Source organism: Cyprinus carpio, chromosome B25, assembly GCF_018340385.1.
Source record: "Cyprinus carpio isolate SPL01 chromosome B25, ASM1834038v1, whole genome shotgun sequence".
Taxonomy (NCBI): Eukaryota; Metazoa; Chordata; class Actinopteri; order Cypriniformes; family Cyprinidae; genus Cyprinus; species Cyprinus carpio.
The window spans coordinates 1,128,594-1,153,631 of NC_056621.1; the positions used below are offsets into that span (position 1 = coordinate 1,128,594).

At 37.1% G+C, this 25,038-nt stretch overlaps 1 protein-coding gene across 1 annotated transcript in view; it reads right to left on the minus strand.

Moving 5' to 3' along the window:
• Positions 1 to 3,500: 3,500 nt before the first annotated feature.
• The window catches only part of prickle1a (prickle homolog 1a), a gene marked incomplete at its 3' end in the record, with an annotated part of 28,079 nt that continues 6,541 nt past the window's right edge, over positions 3,501 to 25,038 (minus strand). The window contains exons 2-8 of the mRNA XM_042752746.1: positions 11,799 to 11,972; positions 8,970 to 9,083; positions 7,682 to 7,819; positions 7,399 to 7,602; positions 5,876 to 6,062; positions 4,922 to 5,770; positions 3,501 to 4,297 (exon numbers count right to left, since the gene is read on the minus strand). Coding sequence (XP_042608680.1) covers positions 3,501 to 4,297; positions 4,922 to 5,770; positions 5,876 to 6,062; positions 7,399 to 7,602; positions 7,682 to 7,819; positions 8,970 to 9,083; positions 11,799 to 11,960 — 2,451 coding nt within the window. The remainder of the gene's footprint in view (positions 4,298 to 4,921; positions 5,771 to 5,875; positions 6,063 to 7,398; positions 7,603 to 7,681; positions 7,820 to 8,969; positions 9,084 to 11,798; positions 11,973 to 25,038) is intronic.

Here is a 25,038-nt window from a genome sequence, read left to right on the forward strand (position 1 = left end):
TATTTGTACTTGAAAATGACAAAAAAAAAGAGATTTTTTCTTTTAGTAGTTTTGCAATGAAGAAATAACTATTTTATGAGCTGGTGATTTCATATGAATTTGTTGGATGCAATTTGTACAAAAACAACACTTTTAGAAAATGAAGCTCCAGCATAAATTACAGTGGGCTTGAGATTGTACAAATTGATACCAAAACGTAAACTAGATTGCAGTTGCTGTGAGATTGTGTTGGTAATTCCAGTGGATGGAGTTTACTCAAGTAAACAGTGTTTAATAGATGGCTGTGGGTAAGTTTATCAGGTTCATTCAAGCTGAAATATGGCATATAACTTCTATATCACACAAGACAAAGAGAGCAATTACTTCACACCAGTTTGATGTGAGAGAATGTAATGAAGGAGTCTTGTACGTCACACCTGGGACATTTGCAAGGCATCATAAACCTCTTAAGCACCATTTTTGCACGTCTTTAAACCTGGTGGAGAATTTGTTGGCCTTTAAAGGTCTGGTGTGAAATAACTGAGCGGTTCTAACAAGCGTCAACACTTTGCCTGCTTTTAGGTCTCCATGCAAACAGAGTCACACACCTGTTTCTGGATATTTTCCCATAGTCTCTGGCCTCCAAACACACGGCTGTTAAGTTTACAGCCAAGTGACATTCGCTGGAGGTCAAAGTGTCGTTTAGTACACAGTGAAACTGCTTTGTCAAGCTCTTAAAAAGCAAAGCTTAGGTTAGAGAAACCCCAGCGAGACGTCATCACCTGCCAACAAACAGTTTGTCCTGTTGAGCATTTTCATAGATTGGATCAGCTGAATTCAATTATTATTCACATATAGATCTTCACAGAACAAGAAACCAGCTAATTTTCCAGATTTTGAATTCCACTTACAATAAATTTTTACCTGTACACTGCGAGTCAAAAGTTTTTGGACAGCAAGATTTTTAGTGTTTTTTTATTTTTTTTTAATAAGTCTCTTCTGCTCACCAAACCTGATTTATTTGATCCAAAATGAAAAAAAGCAGTAATATTGTGAAATATTTTTACTATTTAAAATAACTGTTTTCTATGTGAATCTCTGTTAAAGTGTAATGTATTTCTGTGATGCACAGCTGTATTTTCAGCATCATTACTCCAGTCTTCAGTGTCACATGATCTTCAGAAATCATTCTAATATGATGATTTACTGCTCAAGAAACATTTCTGATTATTATCATCAATATTTAAAACAGTTGAGAACATTTTTTTCAGGATTCTTTGATGAAGAATATCCAAAGATCAGCATTTTTGTTTGTTTTTTCTGAAATAAAAAGCTTTTGTAACATTATACACTCTACCATTCAAAAGCTTGGAATCAGTATTATTATTATTATTATTTATAATGTTACAAATTTATAATGTTATTTATATTTATATTTCAGACAAATGCTGTTCTTCTGAATTTTCTATTCACCAAATAAATTTGAAAAAAAAAATCTACTCCGTCATTTCAACATAATAATAATAATAAATGTTTTTGAGCAGCAAATCAGAATATTAGAATGATTTCTGAAGGATCATATGACTGGAGTAATGATGCTAAAAATTCAGCTTTGAAATCAAAGGAATAAATGACATATTAAAATATATTCAAATAGAAATCAGTCATTTTAAATAGTAAAAACATTCACAATATTACTGCTTTTGCTGTATTTTAGATCAAATAAATGCAGGCTTACTGGGCAGAAGGGACTTCATTAAAATATTAAAGCTTTTATTGTTCAAAAACTTTTCACCTACAATAAGCTTTGAAAATGCTGTAGATTCTGTGCAGGTCTATCATAGAAATGGCCAACAAATCATTTCCAGACATGAATAACACTTCAGACAAGCACTAAACTGTAACTTGAGAGTTTATCTTTTTTAAACACCTCACTTTCAGACCTCAGATGAGTCCAACAGCTGTTCGTCTCTTCCAGTTGTACAAACAGGACTGCGAGACCTTTGAAATAGTGTTGAAGATGCTTATATCCAAAGATCCAACACTCGAACCAATGCTTCTGGCAGTGCTGCATAAGAACCTGGCTGAAACCGGGGAAGAATACTTGGAAAACCTCGGCCAGTTGATCTCTGAGGTGGATGCATTGGTCAAACCTAACCATGATCCATAAACTGATCATGAAGCGCTTCATCATGCTTACTCAACTTATATAAACACACCATCTAGAAGTAATGTTTGTTCAGTTGTTGTTTGTCATCTTATTCAGCACAGCTGTCCTAAACACATGTGTTAAACTTTTAATTCAAGAACCACACTAACAGTTCACCGTTTACCTTAAATTCTGTGGCTATGATAAACTATACTCAAAGATGTTGGATTTTTGATTTTACGAGAACGCAACATGTTCATCATTAAATAAAGTATATTCATTTACTCAAAGTGTTTGGTGTTTCCGTTGTTGTTTAGCATGCATTTGTCACGCTGTATATACAGGCTCCGTGTGCATATTGGGATTTGAAACTTTAAAAAGCTGTGCTCATGACATGAGACACTAAAAAATTTAAAACACCATTTAAAGATGTCAATCTACATGTGCCCAGCCTGTAAAATCCCAAATTAACAGACTAGACCGCACAATGGATTAGTAGATGTAAAAACATAAAATGTGCAAGTATTTAATATATTTATATATCTCATTTTTTATTATTAGCCTTATTGTTCCAGTTTGCATTTATACAGATTACAGTGATCTGTCTGTATGACCCATCAATAAAACAACACCCGAACAAGCTTTGGATAATACATAACGTATAATGTTTTGTGTCAATGTTTTAATACAATTTGAGTGACCAATGTTACATACTTATTTTTAAAACCCTGATTAACAAAAGTGGAGTTGCAGCAAACCTTCGTTCTTTAGTACTTCTTCCTTTAAAAAAAAAAAATCTTTTGAAACTCAGGGATATAAAAATATTAGCTTTAACTCAACATTTTACAATATATACACATTCATTTTTGCAAAGTTAAATTATTCTCTCCTTTAGTCCCTAAAAGCGGCTTCATAAATATTATATTCTTCTGGTTCTTTCAAAGACTATAGTCACCTATCGCCTAACATGCATTACTGCAGCAGTTCAGCATGGTTTAGATCAGGGGTGGGGAACATTGATCCTGGAGGGCCTGTGTCCCTGCAGAGTTTACCTCCGACTCTAATAAAACACACCTGAACAAGCTAATCATGGTCTTCAGGATACAGGTGGGTATTTTTATTTTCAGGGTTGAAGCTAAACTCTGCAGGTCACCGGCAGCGAGTTTGGACACCCCTGGTTTAGATACTGCGTTGGCCATCAACGTCACTGCATGGCAAGACCACTGCAATATGTCCTGGACAGCCATGCGGAACATGTATTCTAATTCAAAGTAACAGCTCGAGAAAGGCAGCTTGAGAAAGGCATATTAAAATGCAGATCAACCGTTTGTTATTTAATTTTCTTTTCATTTATTTGTAATTATTTTTTTTTTTCCGTTCCTTTCTTTTTTTTGTTTTTTGTCCTTGTGCCAAAAGGAAGCTCATCAGCGTAATATTGGAACCGAGGTTGTCTTGGTTGTGGAATAGGCTGGCCCAAGAAAAAGCCCTCCTCCTCTGATTCAGATGATGAAGAGGAGCAGGTAGAGCACCAGTCATCTTCATCCCCATAAAGACGTGAAAACCTCTCGGCCGCCTGGTTGTGCAAACCGTACTCCGAGCTGGCGTGGGCATAGGAAGGCTGTCCGCAGTGAGAGTTAGGACCTGGCCCTTGCTGCCGGCGGTCCTCCTGGAAACACATACGGGCCTTTTCTTTGGGCACCAAGTGAAGTGCGTTGTCTGAACGAGACTTACGACTCCTCCTCCTCCTGTGATGATGACGAGGACGCTGCTGGTCTTGCTCGTCAAAGTGGTACGCTCGTCTCCGAGTGCGTTCGCTCATGGGAGGCTGCCGCACCTCCAGGTCGTCATATCGTCCGTTATCCACAACATCATCTGAGAACTTCACCTGCTGTGGTTTGGACTGGGACTTGGACCTTCTTAGGACAGGTAAGTGAGGGGGTTTAGGCCTCTCCTCTGGGAGCGGAACCACCTGCTCCTGTCCCTCCTCTTCAATGACCTCCACACGCTCGAGCTCAGAGGCGAGGCTCTTCAAGGAGTTGGTGCTCCTGTGCAGCATTGATGAATTCAGCGTCCCCATGTTGCTGGCGTTCTCGCAGCGTTCAAGCTCAGAGAACTTTTGTAAGGAGTAGAGCAATGGTTTGTCTTTAATATCTCCATCAACTGAAGCACCTGAAAGAAACACAAGTTCAGCGCAAAATATATATCCAATTCAGTAGTCCACCAAAAGATGCAAAACTCTACAGAAAGTTCCTGATATGAACACCGTTTACTATATTTACATCTATTTCTCTGATCCCCCCCACCAAGTGCCTCTCATATTTCAGTTTCTACTCAGTGTTGGGGAAAGTTACTTTGCATTACAATATTGCGTTACTCCATAAAAAAGTAACTAATTGCATTACTTAGTTACGTTTTATGGAAAGTAATGCATTGTTACTTTTTGTCAACTGGGCTGGGCTTGCTTATTTATTTTTAATAACAGAAAACCCAAAAGTTATATTTTTGGAGACTGTAAAGGCACTTTCATGCCAAGAGTGAAATTAATAAGCCTCAGGCTGAAGAAAATGCCTATGCACTTACTTCCAGTTTCTCTCAACAAAGCGGGAAAGGAAAGGTGTCAGTGAATAAATAGGAAAACAAAGTAACTTGTGTTTCTTATTTGAAAAAGTAACTCTGATGCATTACTTTACTAGTTACTTAAAGTAATCTGATTATGTACCGTGTGTTACTTGTAATGCGTTACCCCCAACACTGTTTGAATATATCAACTGTACAGTGATCCTTTAGTCTCACCTGTGATGTTGGAGAGTGCCAAGGAGTCCATTGAGTCTCTGATGTTCTGCTCTGCTTGCTTCAGTTCATCTGTGATGCACTCCAGTGAGTCATTATACCACTGTTTATCTTCATGCTTAAAGCTGGCTCCATGCTCCAAATCGAGCTCCTGGAGCTTTCTGCTGCTTGCAGGTCCAGGGTGGCTTCCGTACGCAGAGTCACCTAGTCCATCCTGGGACTGTGCCCAGTACATGTCTGCCTTGTATTTTTTACTGGCCAGATTGCCATTCCCACCACTGCCTGGCATCCTTGACTCTCTCTTTTTTTTAACCACAGAGTCAGTCGTCCAGAGGTCAATCGGCCTGGTGTCATCCGGCTGCTGGAACATCCCATGTTCACCAAACTTGAGGAGGAGCTGGGTCATGTAGTCCTCGTGCTCAGCCCATTCCTCATGGTCTTCGGGTGCTTCCTGCTCCTCCCTGTTCCTCCAGAAGTGGTTGTCTGCAAAGCTTAGCTGTGACAGCTTGTTAGACAAGGTGTCATCAGCGTTCCCTGAGAGTCCGGGGAACTTGTAGTTGTCTGCGGGTGAAAAGAGAAGAGACTGTCGACACTGGTCTGCAGAGCGACTGCTTTTGCCCATCTTCACGCTGCGCCGTGATTCCCGAGATCTTGCGGACTGGAAAGCTGAATCGGAAGAATCTGAGGCATGGATGTCCTCCCCAAGGCTGCAGGCCTTGGAACAGTAGATCCTGCCTTCTCTGGGTAGAAAGGGACACCCAAGCAAGGAGCCCTTGCACTGAGCACAGCTAAAACAAGCATCTGTGGCGTGCCAATGAAGGCCATCATACGTCATTTGGGCATGGTCCACCCCTAGAAGAAAATAAACAGGAGTTAAAGGTCAGCTTCTCAAAGGCAAAAGCAGAACGTGGTTTGTGGTAAATGACGTCGAGACATCAGAGAGACATTTGGGCTTACCGATGTGTTCACCGCAGGCCTCACAGTACTCCGCGTACAGAGACTCGAAGCAACCGCAGCAGTAGGGCCGACCATCCTTCATGATGTACCGCTGACCACCCAGGATGGTCTCGCATTCAAAGCAGGAAAAGTGCTTCATATGCCAGTGGCGACCCTCTGCTTCCGTGCACTCATCCGCAAAAATAATCTGAAAGGACAATAACAGTATCAAATGAGTGGGGGTGTCTGTGATATAGTAATGACACATAACAAAGTAATAATACTTCGTTAGGGTACTTAAGTACTTTTTAGGAGAATCTGTACTTTACTTGAGTTTTTTTATTTCTGTTATTTTTCACTTTTACTGCACTACATATCTTAATTTATATGTATACTTTTAAGCATATTCATTACTTGCTACAAAATAAAGTCGGAAGAACACAGACTGCAGGAAAGCAGGTTTGACGAATCGGTGGTCTGACGCTTGCGAGTTAGACTCCTAAAAACACCTTTGCTCATTTGCAAACAAGTGCGTGCACAATGATTCATTTTGGATGATTCATTTTCCACTCAAGTCGAGGTTGGGATGTGCGATATACAGTATTTCTTGTGCGATAATATGCTAAGTGTTGTTTTAACGATGTGGGATCTGACATTATCGAGTAATGTTATACCACATATAGCATATAACATTATATAAGTTTAATAAAATTAGCATTAAGTGGCATACATTTTAGATACAATATTGCCTCAGTTTTAACAACCAAAATAATTCCAAAAAAAGTTCACAGCAATGTTTTGCGTCTCTTTGAGCAAAACACAGGACTGTGTTTCCTTATTGAATGAATCAGCTTTTTGAACAAATCGGTTGAATGAATGATTCAGTGACTCACTCATTAACACAGCAAAATGCTTCTTTGAATCTCAGTGACTTACTCATTAACAGTGACTTGTTGCCACCTACTGGTGGTTTTTATTTCACATTTCAACTATTCGTTCATATTTTAAATGTCAGTATTCAAAGTTTATATTTTAAGCAAACTATTATTTTTGCATTTGAAACCGCAGGTTAAATGCATCCATGTCCCCCTCTGAGCTACATTAAACTTTTTTATAAATACATCTAAATGCCACTTCAGATGCAGATTCCAAAAATGTTTTCATATGCTGGAATGAAAGAGACTAAGTACTAGATGAAGTGCCTCTTACACTTACCCAAAGATACAAAATGGAAGAAAGAGTTAAAACCGAACACAATCTTGCTACCAGCTATGAAAATGTAAATAAAATATTTAAAAATTACTTTCCATACTTAAGTACAATATATATCACATACTTTAAAACTTGTACTCAAGTAATATTCTAAATGATGACTTCAAGTTCTACCAAAGTCTTTTTCTGGTAACATAATTATCGGTATCCGATATTATCGGTACTTTTTCCAAAGTGTGGCTTTCGGGTACTTCATCCACCACTGCTGCAATATTAAGGGTCTTGTTTCATGCACAGAACAATGAGCATGGCCTTTGAAAAACAAAACTCACCTCATCACAAGAGGAACAGCGTGGCTTTAGTAATTCAGCATGATGCCGTCCACAGTGGACCTTCCCATCTTGGTAGAAGTAAATGAGATCAACCAGGAGCTCATTACAGGTGGAACATGTGAAGCATGCTGGGTGCCAACACTGACTAGGTCCTGCCCGTGAAGCAAACACCACCATCTCCCCTCCACCGATGTTCTCTCCACACTGAAGAGGCAAAATGTTTAAGCAATCAACATCAAACAGTCACTTGCTTCAGCACAAAACTCTTGGTTCAAACACCTACGTGTTCACACGCCGCATGAAGCATCGTCCTTGGCAGCAGTTTCAGAGTTCCTCGCCCGAGGGCCTCTTTCTTTCTCTGCACACTAAACATGTTTAGCTCCTTCTTCTCTTCTTCGCTGAGAGACTGGCAGTATCGCACCTGAGGGAGACATTTAAAACGTGTTTGCTGTCAAACTATTCAGAAAGAAGCCCCTGTGGACCATATGCAGTTTTTTGAGCAAGGAAAAAAGCATTGGAGAACTAGAGAAAGTATTGATGGAGTTGGACAAATACAAATGCATAAAATGTGTTTTGAGAGAGTGGGAAGACTGGGAATATGGCAAATTAATTTTCTGAAAGCTCAGCTGGATCCAATAAATCAGACTACACTGCAACAAAAGTTAATATTCTCTTAGCTAGGTCCATTGGTTGCATAACAGTGTTAGTTTGGCAAACCGTCTATGCTCATGCTGAAATCCAAGCATTCTTGAATTCAGCTCTTAACCTTCATCCTTCCCTTGCGTTTTGTAACAAATCCTTCCCTCACAGGTCAAAATGACCCAAGCCCAAAAATTAGATTTTTTTTTTTTTGGTCCAGAAAGCTTATATTGATCCATTTGTTTCTTAATTTTGTTTTTTTTCTAAATTTTTTGGTGATTTTTATTTTATTTTATTTTATTTACCGTTTATTTATGTGTTCCAAATTCAATTCAAAGTCTTGTACCAGTCAGATGAACACTCCAAAAAATAAATAAATAAAATAAAATAAAATAAAAAAAATCCAGGTCAAAATGACCCGAGGGAAGGATGGATGTCCACAAACTTTTGCTTAGACCATCTCTTAGTCACTTTGGTGAGGGCTTTTGTTTATTTTACACAAGGAAAAGGACCACCTCTTGATTTAAAGGAAAAGATTATGTTGCACTAAAAAACACAAGCAATGTATGTTCAAGCTGTGACGCCACAGTGCTACAGATAACAATAAAACTGCATGTTATGTTACCCAGAGCAATGTCAGATCGAATCTCCCCAAGCAGCATCATACAATCTTCTGCTCAAAAGTCTCATTGTACACGCACCCACAGAGATATGAAGTGACAAAGCTTCTTTCTGTGATGGCAGGGAATGTGACGAAGCTCTAAACCCATGGAGCTAAAAACACCCACACCACGTTGCAGCTAAATGGCTATTTGAGGGGGTTCTGAAATGTGATGCGTGGGCATTTTGGACTGCAGCGATGCTGGGGAAACAATAGGGGCTTTCATGGCTGCTGACGAAGCTCCTGCTATCTTTTGTTTCTATAAACTCACCTCATTGTCATGAGGAGGGAGCTGGTACAGGAGCTGTTTGATGCGGTATTTCTCCCCAGGGCTGTTCACATAAGGGACTTTATCCTCGGGTAGGCAGGAGAAGTACAGCTGGACCTGGAAGTGAGATGGAGACAGATCGGGTCAGTCAGAGTATGCACAAAGTCCAAAAGGAAGTTACCAACAATGAGCTAGCTTAGGATACACCTACCCTACCAGTCAAAATATTTTTTTTTTTTTTTTTTTTTTTAAAGAAGTCTCTTCTTTACAGCATAGACAGTAAAATTTTTAAATATTTTTACTATTTAAAAGAACTGTTTTCTGTTTGAATATATTTTGAAGTGTATATTATTCTTGTGATTTCAAAGTTGAATTATTCAAAGCTGAATAATAAATGTTTTGTTGAGCAGTAAAGCAGAATATTAGAATGATTTCTGAAAGATCATGTGACTGGAATAATGATGCTAAAAATTCAGCTTTGAAATCACAGGAATGAATTACATTTTAAAATACATTCAAACAGAAAATAGTTTTTTTAAATGGTAAAAATATTTTAAAGTTTTACTGTTTTTGTTGTACTCTGGATTAAATAAATGCAGGCTTGGTGAGCAGAAGAGGAATCTTAAAAATCTTGGTAGTGTATCTATCATAAGTGAACTGATCAGAAAGTGTGTGTTTCTGTTGTGGGTCATGGAAGGTTTATCAGGTGTACCAGTCTGATTTTTTTGGTCTGTCATTCCTGTGTATTTATCAACAAAACCCTGAGGACTAAGTTGCCCCTTGAGACTAGAGACACCAGTTTGGACTTTTACTGTACTCTATTGTGCTTCTTTGACACTGTGACCTATGCCTTGTGAGTGAGTTCCCTTTATGAGCGCTGGTCGTAACAGCCCCCAGATAAATAGCTGGACTGAGCTTGTCTTTTCCTGCATAAAGAGTGTCGAGTCAGTCTACTGGAATGCCATTTAGACCTGTTGATCAGTGGAACCATAAATCAACCTCATATTACCTCTGCTACTGAGCCTTAGGCCCTTGAACAACACTATTCTTGAGTGTTTGTGCTCTTCCCCACAATAATCACCTATAATATGCAGGGCAATTCACAGAACGGCTGCTATAAAGGCATTACAGTTGACTCTTGCATTTAACACAAAAGCTGCACTGGGATTTTAGGGGTCTCCAAATTGCTTTAGACCTTTTCCCTCACCCGTCACTTTAGATTTTATTCAGGGGTGCTCTCGAGGGCAGGTTGGGGGGGGCATCGGCTGGAATCAGTGCGCCTCCAGCCAAGAGAGGACTGCCTTTGCGGCCAGCGCCAGGAAAAAAAGTTGTGGCTGCGAGCTTGGCTGTTAGCGAGACGCTTTTCCTCATCGTTTCAAGCCCTTTTGTCTGGCAGCTTGAGATAATGACTTGCAGATTTTCCATGAAGTAGTTTGTAAATAAAAAGCAGCATTTCCTGTTCCCAAATGCCCGTGGTGTGCTTCCTTCACAGTGTTTAGCTGTGTCTGCAAAAATGCAGTCGGTCCTCTAAATCTTAGTGACTATGACAAGCTCTGCTGACAAAATGATTGGCCAACAGTTTGGAATTTTAATAAAGATCACATCTGGTGCATTTGTTGTATAACAACTTACACATCACATCTTGAACTGCATGTTACTATTCAGTCGAAGTCCTTCCCTGACACTGAAGACATGCGACTAACTTTGCATTTTGTGTCACGGCTGTTATTGGACTTTCCCCTTGAACAATGTCAAATGACTTAATTTTGTTAAAGAGGTTGCCATTTTGGCTTTAGGCTGCCTCTACCTATTTTCTAACCCAAATGTGTTGTTCTGACAAAAACATCGAAGCATTGGGGTCAGTTCTCTCTTAAATGCAACCTGCGCTGGCAAAATGAGCAAATTTTCAAAAACGAATTATTTTTAGTTTCACATTCTCCATTTGAAAGACCTTCAAAATTATGTATGATTTGTTGGAATCGGACGTAAATTGACTGAGCTACAGCTGTTTGAAGATCGATGGAGTAGGCAAAGTCAATTTTGAGAAAAATCAAGTTAGTTTTGTGAAGGTCTCAAAGCAAATATCACCTACCAACCTTGCATCTTTTCCTAAAGTTCTTAATAATAATAACTATTTTAATAATCACAATATAGCTATTTTTTATTTTATCTTTGTTATTATAAATAAGAACAGATGCAAAAAAGTACAGCAGAACAAATATAAGAAAAATAATGCATTACCTTCTTCATTTTACATTTAAACACTAGCATTCGAGTAAGAAACACAAATAATCACACGTATTACAAATAAATTGATTATTAAAACTACAAAAGCAGATAAATCAAGAGCAGCCAGTGATTTCCTCTTTTCTTTTATTGTTAGATGAAAATTTATAAGACAGGCGACCTATATATGAATGTCTGGTGTAATGCACAGATCTAATATAATGCTACACATCAGATTTGTTTTCCCCAACAGTTCTCCAAACGTTCACTTAAGACATAACTGATTACGTTTGCGTGAATACTTAAATACTGTAAATCTGTGTATATGTGTCTATTTATTGCAGTGGGTTAGGGTTAGGTTAGGGTTAGCACTTTGGAAGAGAAGCGAGCGGAGAAAAGGTACTCCTCTCAGAAAATGTACAAATAAAGATACTTTTAAATGTTTAATTACTATTTGGAGCATTGGGGTCACTAGATGAGGGCTTAATGAACTATTTTTTGTGAAAACCTGAAACCGACTCATTTTGCCAGAACGGGTCACAAATGTTGTGGAGGCAAGATTCCAGTAAGTTCTAGACTGTCATAAACCCATAGAGACAGTTTTACCTGCTCTGGTCGAAGTCCCGGGGGCACCCAAGCGTATTCCTCCAAGGCACAGCCAGAGTCGTCATCCGAGGTGGAGCTCCGCTGGAAGCCGAACGCGAGCTTGTTGACCTTCGGCTCCATGTCCAGCGGCCTGATGGCGCCGTGGAACCCGCCGGAATTCATCAGAAAGACCTCCTGAAGAGAAAACAGTGTGTCATGGATCACAAAACCACATGATAAAATGCCTCGTAAGATGCATTGTATTGGGATGAGAACAGAAAGGCAAATGGAATAAAGCATCATCCTAAAACATTAATGACAGTTACGGTGACTTCCAGCCTGGGGTGGAGGCCTGTTAAAAAGATTCTGCTCATAAAACGATGGCAGTTTTATTGTTACTGCTATTGTGCCGAGTTTTGCCGTGATGTGGCCGGACATTCCCTTCAAACTTCAACCATCCTAACTCTTTTACAGTCTATTTACTTTAATGCATTTTCCTGACTCATCATCACCGTGGAAGCTTTCTGGTATTTTCCATGTCCTTCTACTGGGACTCTCTTCTGGTTCAGTTAAGCACTAATGCATGCCATATATGACTTTTCCCAACAACAGTTTACTTCAGAACTCTTTCAGACTGAAATTTCTCAAGACACGTTCTTCCCTGTCACTCCTTTGAAGTCCATTCAGGACACAAAGCACAACAAAGCCATATGGTAATGCTTTGAAACCATGTCTTTCTTCAAGCCCCTGTGCTGTTTGTTGAGGACGGTGTTTTAGAACCTGCCACACCGCATCACGTCCTGCTGAGTGACGTATCATCTGACGCTTTGATCTCTGGAGCTGCTGCTTTTGGAATGAAAACAGGTGAGACGGCTGGACTGAACATGTTGACAGGTGTTAGTTCCTCATGTACAGCAATTTGGACTGGTTTGAGAAGATAAATCCAGATGCGTGCATCAACACTGAATGAGGGTGAATCTAACAAAATCAAATCATATTTCACACCAGTGAGAATGAGTAGCTCTTATTTATTTGGCAATGTTGTAAGATATTGAGAATTATGAAAAGGGAAAATGTGCTTACTTTTTAATTAAATGAATGCCACATCGTGGAAAATATCTAAAATGGGCTTAATTATTTAAAAAATTAATGCATGCACACTTAAAATAATTCATCTTCCATGTTATGACTATCCAACCAGATCAGAAGTAAAAGAGTAATGCATCAGTAAAATCCCTCGGAACTGATTCACCGTAGTAAAATTTTCTAAAGTTTAAAAAAAAAAACACATTATCAGAAGGCTCAACTATACATTAATGCTGGGTAAGTGTATTGCATTGCAATTAAATTGATGTTTTATCTGTGCCAATTCACATTTGAGTTTTCGGAGCAAATGCAAGCTTGCCAGACCACCTCATGATGGGGGACAACTGAAACGACCCAACATGGTTTTCTGTTCAGGTCTGAAATCTACTTCATTTGAATTCTGCTGAAATCATACATACACCCTGACAAAACCACTACAAAGTGAAGTGTTTGTTACCCAAGTTTTACTTCATTTTGGTCTTTTGAATACCCCAGATTCTTCCCAGAATAACCTTTACATGGCCGGATAAAGGTTCTTGTAAGAGACTCTTCAATCATTAAACTGGTTATGTAATTTTAGCACAAGAGATATATTCCCTGCCATGTTACAAGTCTTTCCAAAATCCACTAGGACATGATATTTTCTTCAGAGGAAGTCAATGATAAAGGAAAGGAGCTCAAAGTGGCAACACCCATTCTGCTAAACAGTCTCCTTAAGTATGCTAATTTCTGTCTTAGATGCCATCAGCATCATTTCCTGAGCCTCCAGATCTAATCAACAACTCAAGTGAAGAGAAACCGCATTGAAAATAAACAGTTATTTTACGATTGAGTGGTTCTGAGTGAATCACAGGGACCTCGGGGAAACCAAGGCAGTTCCTGTCTGCGCCGCTCGCCCTGAAAAAGCCCTCCAGCTCAGAGTGTTTAACAGCCTGCTCTCTTGTAGAGCTGCTTGTTAACATGACTTTGGAGGTCTGAGATGCATATCTGTTAGATCCACCCACGGGAGGCCTGAATGGCCCTCAATAGGGGGTAGATGGGTGGAGGGTGGGTTGCCTGGGGATGGGATGGACCCCGGGTGATCACATAGTGGTAACTGCCAGCAACTCATATGGTAATGGACCCTCAGCATAGCAAAGAACCGTCTGACTTCTAGGGAATTAATGCATTTTAAGAACCTTTATTTTAACTTAAAATGATGCATTACTTCACAAGGCTAATGAAAATCATAAGACTGTTCAACACAATGCAAATGCACGCTCTGACAGAATCATTTGCATGTGTGTTCTGAGGATTCCCAGTGAAGACCCAACAAATTACACAACTTTAGAACAACTGTGAAGTTGCAGTTCGCTCAGAAATAGCACGTGTTAAACCAGGTTCGATTACTGTAAGCATAGTATTAGTTAGGCCAACAGAATAAAGTTTTTAGAGACTGTAAATGAGACCATAATCTAACACAACTATCCCATTTTTCTCAGCTAAATTATTCAGAATGACACTCATTATAGGTGCATTAAAAATGATGTGGTTAATGAGATGATTTTGAATAGCGTGTGTGAAAGACAAGCCTTCATTAGGCCCAGTAAATGTGGAAACGTTCATATTTGGCAGAACCTCTGGCAGTGATGCCACTCCATTAGTCCGGCCCGTCAGGTCCTGTTTGATTTGGCCCGGTCCAGATCTCAGCCAGTGCTTGAATTCTGTCTATGGGTTTAATGTTAAGAACAGCAGATCTGGCAGATGATGCGAGCGATTCGTGCGCTCCACAAATAAGGAGTTTCTCTCCACGGCTGCTGTGCCAGTAATAAAACTTCAGTCCAACAAATACAGACGTTTGGTATGACATGTCACTTCCAAAAAGACTCGAATACAAACGTATTTTGAATCTTCTCAAACAAACATGTCCAAAACTACAGCAAAACTAAAACTTAAGCTAGAACTAAATCCCTCAGATGGGGAGTTAATTAGAAGGCTTTTTTTTTTTAACTAGTGGCCAATAAATCACAGCTATGTAGAGTGGAGCCAAAACAATACTGACATATCAGAAATTATGCTATTTAATGATGGTAAATGAAACGTACATAAAATACGTATTAAATTAAAGCACCGTTTAACACTTAAAATATTTAGGTTTCTCAATTTATTATTTACCCAAAAAAATAGGCCTATTGGAAAACATTAAAATTGACATTAGAATTGACCAATTCGGTTAATTAAACAAACAGACATGGATATCAGTCCAATTACCAATTATAGTAACTAATTACTAGTTTTACCCCCCAAAAGACATACAACTGCTTTCTGAAAAACATATTTATGAACATTTCCCATTAAAAAATGCTCTAATCATAAAAAAAAAAATAAATAAATAAAAATCTAAAAATGGGACACAAATCCCAGTGGATGTTTTACTGAAAGTGCCATCAGAGAATACTAGATGTTGGAAACAGGAAGGATGGCAGTGTTGACCCACTTTTGAGCATTTGGGTGATCCTCCCTAACTTTTGGCCAAACTTTGAAGAACTCGAGTGTTATTACAGGACCAAATGGTTTCAAGGCTTGTCCCAACAGACTGAAGACCACCTGCGTTCTGACCCGCTGGAGCCAGATGACTAGAAGCGTCTGATATTTACCCACAACACACCTCTCTGACACCTTTTTCTTTTCAACAGACCATGCAGAGTTTGAGCTGCACCTACAGTTAGACCTAGATCTGAGTAGTTTACAAAAGCTTCTAAATATAACTAGAAGAAGTAGGACGTGACACAGCAAAATATAGGTTAAATGATTCACTCCTAAACCCCTGTAGGAAAGACTTTCAGTGTGATATACAAAGCAAAAACCCAACAGGAACCTTACCTTCACGCTCAGCAACGTCTTCAACCTATTCAATGCTTTCCAAATTAAACAGTGTTCGTCAAATGTCCCGTGGTTCCTTGACTACATGTTCTCAGTTTGAGCCTCATCCCATTTAAATCCAAAGCAGACGTGGTCTCGTAATTCTCATGCAGGACGTGTACAGTAGAGTGTTTGGAGAGCAACTCCAGCAGATGGCTCTTCCATTTACTGCAGTCCTGTGGAGCCACTCCCCCAACAACTCAAGCTCGGCCCTCAGCGTGGGCCCTGGACCCTCTAAACCAAACCCCCTTGACTTCAAACACAGAACAGCAGTGGTCAGTTTCACGTGTTGAGCAACTCATTTTGTTTCTTCTCAAGTGTGAAAACACCCAACAAATCACTCATGTTCTTTCTTATACATGCAAATGTCATGTCAATATTATCAGGATCTGGTCTTATAGAGTTTAGAATCGAACATGTTATTTGCCATTTGATGTAAGGGCTAAAAAAAAAAGGGAATTATGAAAAATGGAAAATAAAGTGCTCAAATTAACATTTAACTACTTCTTCTGTAAATTTGTCTTGTTTCCCAGTACAAATTTCTAAACATTTTAAATCAAGATGCATAAGATAAGAAGATGTTTTCTTAAAATAAATACATGCATACATACATCACAGTTATGTGAGTTTATTGTAAAAACAGAATAAAATATTTTCTAGTAGCGTCCGAAAAATAAACCCGTTTTCACTTTGAACTCTAAGTTTATTTTTCTGACCCCACTGACAGATTTTCTTGCTTTAAACATAAGAAATCAAAATTAGGTGAAAATTTTTATTCAATGGAAAAAGAAGTTTATTTTTTGGATACCACTTGATCATATTTTATCGTATTTTGATCATAAATTCACTTAATTTTAAACAGTTTTTTTTTTATAAGACAGGACTTCTTATCTTATGTCACTTTGCATCTCCAGTAAATATATGCTAATTGTTTGATGTTTAATCTGGAAAATAAGACGATGAGCGAGAAAATCACTTAAAATGTAATTCATAAACATTAATATTTAGGTATTTGTTCTAAAAAAAAGTAATAAAACCCCTATTTCTCTCAGCGTCTACTAAAAATATCTCAATTTTATTTTGTCATGTGGCATTTTAAGCAAAAACAAGCGATAAATCCCGAATAAGTGTTCATAAACTGAATTTAGCTGCGGCATTTTAAGCTTTGATTATCTACTTAATTTATCTGGAGTGGGAATTTGTGATTTGGTACAGACCACAGCACCTGAAAGACTCCACATGGTACCTTACAGAGTGTTTATTATGCAAATCAAAAAAGACCATCCCTATCAGAGCCAATCCACTTCCATAGCAATGTTTTGATGTTAGTATGTGCACCATTTGGGGAAATACACTTTTTGGGAGGCTAGTTCTGAAGTCCAAACTAGAAACTACTCACATTTCACTGCTGGTTATATATGCTCTATATAATTGTGTATGTGACGAATAAAAATCTTGAATCTTGAAATGCAGGAACTGTCCAACAGTTGCCAAACCACCAGGAGACCCAGAGGAACGAGGCTTTTCCGTCATACATGTGACAGAAAAACAAACCTACAGGAGTTCTTTGAATGAACGCAGCTGAAAAATGATGATGAATGCAACCAAACGGCCTACAGAATGGAAATGAATTCTCGCTTTGTGAGCGCCGTCCAGTCAGCTGCCCAAGTACTGACCCCAAGAACCTCAGGGTCCTGCCTAGAGAGACAGTTCACCTTATTCTGCCTTAATTTCCTGTGGAATGTGCTAAAGGTGAAGACCTTCCTGTTGTTTAAACAAACAATGAGGACGAGAAGGACGAGGCATTGGTTTCCTGAATGAGGGATGCTTGAGGAAGTTATGAAACTGGATTCTTCTACCCAGGGTGGTCTTTGTTGTTACCTCAAACAGCGAGGTACAAACCAACAACTTTGTGCTCATGAAATGGAAACTTCCCTTGGGGTTCGCAAAAAGTGTCGGATTCAACAGCTCGGCTAATTGGCCAATGATGCTGGCTCCCATTGTCGAACCAAACAGGGCAACAACTGTGGCTTAAATCCATCTTAATTGTCTTTTTGCCCCAAAACCAAATCTAACCTACCAATATAGGATGCCTATAACAGATCCCGAATGCTCACTAAGCTTTTTACGACTGCTGGCTTGAATAAAAGGGCTGGTAATGGCATGGTGCTCATGGAGGTTTTTTGGAGGACAACGCCATTGTTGCGTTCAAGGCCACAGAGGTGCAAACACAGCAGGAGCCGGTCCAAAGCACAGCCCTTTGTGTTAGAGAAACAAAGAGGAAGAGGGAATTCGTACCCCCTCGTATTAGCGGCTCGCCGAAAGATAAACAAACCCTCTGACTTACTAAGAGGCTTTTCATGCATCTGAAACGCTGTGGCACGTACTAAAAAACAGCATTTAAATTCCACAGTGTCAGACTGGAGATGGAAAAGGAATTGCTTTGGGGTCAAAATGGATTATAATTGGTACTTTAAAAGAAGCTAACAACTACATTTTTGGTTCTCTATACAAATTCACAGCTTGAGAAACTGGAAAAAGTCACTTCAACCACACTGTCTTACATGCAGGTCTCAAATATGACCCTGCAGCACAAAAGCAGTCTTAAGTAGCACAGGTATATTTGTAGCAATAGACAACAATACATTGTATGAGTCACAATTATACATTTCTCTTTTATGACAAAAATCATTAGGATATTAAGTAAAGATCATGTTCCATGAAGATATTTTGTAAATGTCCTACTGTAAATATATCAAAAACTTAATCTTGAGATTAGTAATATGCATTGCTAAGAACTTCATTTGAACAACTTTAAAGATGATTTTCTCAATATTTAGATTTTTTTTACACCCTCAGATTCCAGATTTTCAAATAGTTGTATCTCAGACAAATATTGTCCTCCTAACAAACCACACATCAATGGAGAGATTATTTACACAATTTCACAAAATTGACCGTTATGACTGGGTTTGTGACTGTTGCAACACAGTTTTGGTTCATTATAGATCTCCAGTGTTAAACTCAAGTGTAAACTAAGCCATACATTCACCTCAAAAAGTTGTGTCTTGTTTTTCAGTAAAAATATCTAAAGTTTCTTGAAATACATTTACCTGAGATGCAAAAAAAAAGTTTATTTTATGAGAAAATGATCAAAATTAAGCTCACTGGAGTCAGAAAAACATACTTGTTTTCACTTTTAAATTGATTATTTTTCTGACCTCATTGAAAGATATGTTTGATAACTTTTATAAGTATCTGAGAAAACAAGACTTCTCGTGTTATTTTCCATCTCAAGTAAATGCATCTTGATTTAAGATCTTAGATATCTGTCCAAAAAAGACAAAAATACTGAGTGAAAAAGTCACCTTTTCCAGTGAAATGGTTCATAGATAGTGTAATATTTATGCATTTGTTCTAAAACAGCTTCTTTTTTTTATTCAGAATTGTCATAGATTCAACCCAAAAAGTTAATAAAGACTGGGAAAAAAGATCTACTAAAAATACCTATTTTGTTGTGTGGCACTTCAAGCAGTATTGAGCAAGAAAGCGACTGATAAATGAGCTGTAGTGAGCCGAGTCCCAGGTCACTGACGGATGTGAATGAAGTCATTTATACAAACTCCTGAGCCAAAAATATCAAAGCTTTCCCAAAACCCTAGAGAAGAGCCCTTCACATGAGAACTCTATCTATCCTGGTTTTCAGGACGACCCTGAAAATAGACCAATCCATCACGCGTCTTTCACAGTTCAGGGCTGAACAAGGATTCCTGTGGAATATAAAACAGGACGAGTCACACATCCCTGACCCGGGATCCTTTCTGAGCACAAGAGGGGTCGTAAATCTCATGGTCACAGCGGTTCAAACAGCACCTCACACCTGGCTCCAGCCTCTCGGGCTGTAAAACAGAAAGGCCACTTTGACCCGGCGTGACCGGACACACTCACACTGAAGAGCCTCCGCTTTAACACCATCTCCAGGCCGCTGGTAGGACAAGGGCCCTAAAGGACTGACCCATATTTGACAGCGTCCCAAATTCAGACTCTTAATGTGGGCTAATTATCACATGGACGACTGTGTTCATGTAGTAGACCATTAAACGAGTACATTCAGACATTTAATTCTGCCATTAAAGCAGGGATATTCAAATACTTGCATTGCCTTTTGGAGTTTGATGTACCTTCAATTAATAAAACATTTAGGCCTTCAGATGTTAGACATTTGTAATAGAAAACAAATAAAAACATTTACTTTGCCCAGTAAAAATTATGTAATATTTAGTTATTTGTTGGAAATTACGTTTTTCACACAGAATTGCCATAAAATCAACCAATAAACCAATATATACTGGGGGATTACTCTTATAACAAGATAAACAAGATTTCTTATGCCATCTTGCATCCCAAGTGAATGCATCTTGATGTAAAATCTTAGATATTTGCAATAGAAAACAAGAAAGAAATACTGAGAGAGAAAATGAGTTTGTCCAGGGAAAATTATTCATAAAATATTGAGTTTTTTAATTTTTTTTTATTAAATGTTTCCCACTAAAAATGTCCAAAAAGCCAATATGGACTAAAAAAAAAATGAAAGAAAGAAAAGAAACATTTCAGAAATTAGTCATAACTACTTATTCAGAAAATATTTTTTTTTCATAAATACTAATATTTAGACATTTGTTTTGAAACGGCATGTCATTCAGAACTGACATAAATTCAACCAAAAAGCCAACGTAGACCAAAAACAACAACAACAACAAAAAAAAAAAAAAAAACATTTGGATTACACATATTACACACATTTTGTTTTAATATAAACAAAACTATTAAACATAATGTGATGCATATTTTAGTGACACATAAATGAAACAAGACAGATTTCGGCACTCAAATAAATAATTTTGATTAAAATTATGTAAAGAATTACATTTATTCAGTTAAAAAGTATGAAAATTGGTTAATTTATGTCTAGCTGTGGAACAAGCAGTGGGTTAAAACCCAGTTAAAATGGGTTAAAATGTATGAGAATGAAACAAATTGGATTTATTGATAATAAATATATAAATTGTATGTTTAAAACACATTCAGTTTATTAGCAATATTATAAACAAATCAGGCCAGTTTGATTTCTGTATGACTGACAAATATGCATCACATGAAGTTTATCAGTTTATGTTAAAACGGTCTAATCCAAATAGATATGAATTTGATATACAATCTCAAATTTAGGCCTAGATATTTTAACGAGTGTTGGGACACAACATAATAAACATTATGATCCACTCAAATTTGTGATTTTCTCAAAGGGCTCTAGATCTTGGAGTCAGGCTGTGTGTATTGGCTCTAGATATCCCAGCATGCCTTGGGGGGCTGGTCTTTGAGGGTCAGACTGGTGCGATGGCCCTGAGTTTGGCTGCTATTTATGACCGTTAGCAGCTATTGTTGCAGATAGACCTCAGTTGTGTCCACTCCTTATCATAAAAGTGAGGCTGTTCTGGGACTTTAATGACCTGCCAATGGCTGTTATCAGAACACAGGCCTAACAAAGGAACAGCCATAAAGAACAATAAAGTGCTGTTATCCTACTGTAAAAAGCAACGGCCGCGATCCTAAAGAATAGCGAGAGGTCAACTGCTGCAGCCTGATATTGACTTAGAGAGATTATCACTGTCAAACGCCCACAGAAATCCCTTTATTTAGTGTAGAATCAAGCAAAACTCAATCCAAATGATACCAAAAGTCATCTTTGGTCGACCACCTTAAGGCCAATAACATTTGACCTTGCTAAGACTAATTTCATGTGAGCTTCAAGTGAACTACTGAAAAGGCACATTTTGTTGGTATAAATTAATTTATGTTGCTTAAGTGATTTTAATTTTTTTTTTTTTTTTTTAGATTGCCATTATTTTTTTTCAATGTACTATGAATGCAGGGCTTTTATTTGTTGAATAAATCCATAAAAATATCTTTATTACTTGAAATTGAAACTAAATATTAAATGAAATTTAAATAAATAAATAAATAAAACTTTTCAGCCAGTTGGCAAAGCAATATTTAAAATTTTTGTTTAGCATTTTTAAAAAATGACAAAAAGCTATACAGACATTAAAAAAAAATAATAAAAAGTAAAAGAAAGAAAGTAGTAAACATTTTACTACAAATATAAAAAAAAAACTACTATATAGACATTTTTAAATATATATATATATATAGAGAGAGACGAGAGAGAGAGAGAGAGAGAGAGAGAGAGAGATAGAGAGACATTTAAAAACTACATAAAGAAAAAAATGATTAAAATGACAAAAAAAACTAAAGAAAAAAATTAAATATATATTAAAAACCTCATTAAAATATTAAAAACTATATAAATGTATTTAAAAATAATAAAAAAATAGATAAAAAAATAATAAAATGACAAACCATAAAGAAATAAAAAAAACTATAATAAAAAGTAAAAAACTATATAGAGTTATTAAAAAAAACTATGTACACAGAAATATATATAAAAAACTAATAAAAATTACAAAAACACAAGAAAAGTGCTGAACTTGTTACTAGAATTATAAAAATTAAAATATATATTAAAAAAATCTCATTCAAACAAAACGCTGTAATAGTATCTCAATTAAACTGAAATAGCACTGACTTCAATTCAGCCCAAGTCTTAAACAGAAATAACCAAGTAATACTTGAGATGAAACTTGACTTTGGAGTTCAGGAGATGTTTGATCTCCTAAAAATACATCATTAATGTTGGCTTTATCACACAAACAAATTCACCCGAGACCAAAATGTCCAACCAACAATCACCATGTATCTCTACATGAAGCCTAAATCACCTTCTGAAGACTTTAAGCAGTTTTAAAATATCACGGTTTGTCTCGGCAAATCTTATTTTTCTCATTGACTCAGGCTCGTATTCATTAGCAGACTTCATCTAAGAGTCATCTTCAGTGTACAGAAGCTCTAACTCTCCAGACGTCACATCCCCGGCGCTCGCTGCCAGTCGTTAGGAGCAGAGCTGATGTGAACACAGAGGGCTGGCTCAGCAGCACCCCGGGGTGTTACGAGCAGGAAGCTGCTTTATAGAGGCCACTAGAAGCACACAATGACCGTCTGCACACACACACACACACACACACACACGTTCAGCAGAGAGGCCAGCGAGGTCGAGTGGGGCTTTGTGCTCACAGTTTAGTGACAATGTAACGGTTTACTTACACAACAAAGACAGTGACTTCCACACAATCCTACTATTGAGATCATCTGCTGAAACAGCAGCAAGACCATCAGACGCTCTCAAACTGACATTCTCTAAAGTCACACTCCACAGTTAAAGGAAACCTGCACCCCCAAAAAATATATATATATTAACAATATATAAGTATATTACATTATATATAAGTAATATATATTAAAACATAACAAAAAGTATTTATACAGCTCGGTCATTTTAATGTATGCTTGTTAAATACATTTTTATTGCCTTTTGTTTATGCCATTTAAAATCATTTTTACCCTCAATATTGTAAAAATGACTGTTGAGGCTATTGATGACAGTAACGAAAAAATCTATCCAGTGTCAATCACTATTGAAAATACATGAAAATTACAAACAAAAAACAAAAGGAAAATGTTTCGATGTATTACTGAAAAAGAATAATGCAACAAAAGTATTTATATATATATATATATATATATATATATATATATATATATATATATATATATATATATATATATATATATATATATATATATATACACACACACACACACACACATACACTTGATAAAAATATAAAATAATAAAAAAAATTAAAATACATAATATTTTTAATTTAAATAAAACAAAAATCTAAAAGTAGTATAAAGCATTTTCATTCTTATGTCAGCTGCTTTTAATTTATGCTATTTTAAATTAATTTAACGTTACTGTAAAAATTACTTTTACAGTAATGGAAAGCAATCTGTTGACAATCACCATTGAGAATAAATCCAAATTACAAAGAAACAAAAGATATAATATACATTTAAATTACAAAAAATATATATATAAATAAAATAAAAAAACAAAAAAATAATTCTTTAAAAAAAATAAGTATTTATAAAGCATGGTCATACTTGCTTTAATGCTTTCAATTTATGCTCTTTTAAATTAATTTAACATTAAAACTGTAAAAATTACTACTACAGTAATGAGAATCGATCTAATAACAATCAGCACTCAGAATAAATGTGAATTACAAAAATATGTAAAAGTAAAATATGCAGATTAATCACAGTTGTGAGAATTTTGGTGATTAACTCTCATGAAAACAATGTTGCAATGCAACTTTTCTTTCAAATATAATTTCATGCTGCTGTGAAACGTGACTCGGATGTGTTGTTTTCTTGAGGTTGACTAGTAAATGAGCACAACATGCACTCAAACCGCCACACATGAGTGATATCAGCCACAAACTTTGAGCAGAGCATCAAAAAAAGGTGGAAAAGACTTTTTCAAAAGCGTCTGACCTCTTCCCAGCGTGGGCTCATTAAGATTCCTGGGAGAAGTGCTCCATCATACACACTTAATTGAGCTCATGAACTCATTCAGCTGCAGCTGAGACACACTTAATTGGGCAGCATTCAAATCATTAAAGGAAGCAGGAAAGTCAAAACCGAGAGGAAAAAGAGGCCCTGAAACCTCCCAAAATCCCTCTCAGATCTCTGATGAGGTTCTTCTGAACTCTCCGATGCAGATGTCGCCCTCAGTTACGGCCTAAATTACCCACAATCCCCTCAAAACCACCGTCAGCGTCATTAAACAGGGCTTGTGATGGATTTGACCCAAAGCGGCGACACACACGGACTGACCATGGCAATGGAGGTGTGACGGCCTATGACCTTTGACCTCTGGTCCCATAGTGGCCTTTTAGAAGCAGGTTTCATTGCCCTCAAGTGCCTTTGAGTTATATTTCACTTTACTGAGCCTAAAGGGCAGCCGTTCCCAACCTTTTGATCGAAATTCAAGTGTGATATATCAGAAGCAGGGTTATTATAGTGAACTAAAACCAAAACCATTTATTAAAAAAAAAGAAAAAGTTACTTAAAATATATTTAAAATACTAAGCTTATTTTATATTAGCTTTTTTCCTGATGTACTAAAGTAACTAAAACTGAAATAAAAATGAATAATAACTACATAGACATTTTTTAATATTGTAAGATTGTTTTTTATTTGAAATTAAAATGCAAAACATAGAAAATATAGAATAAAAACTAATTCAAA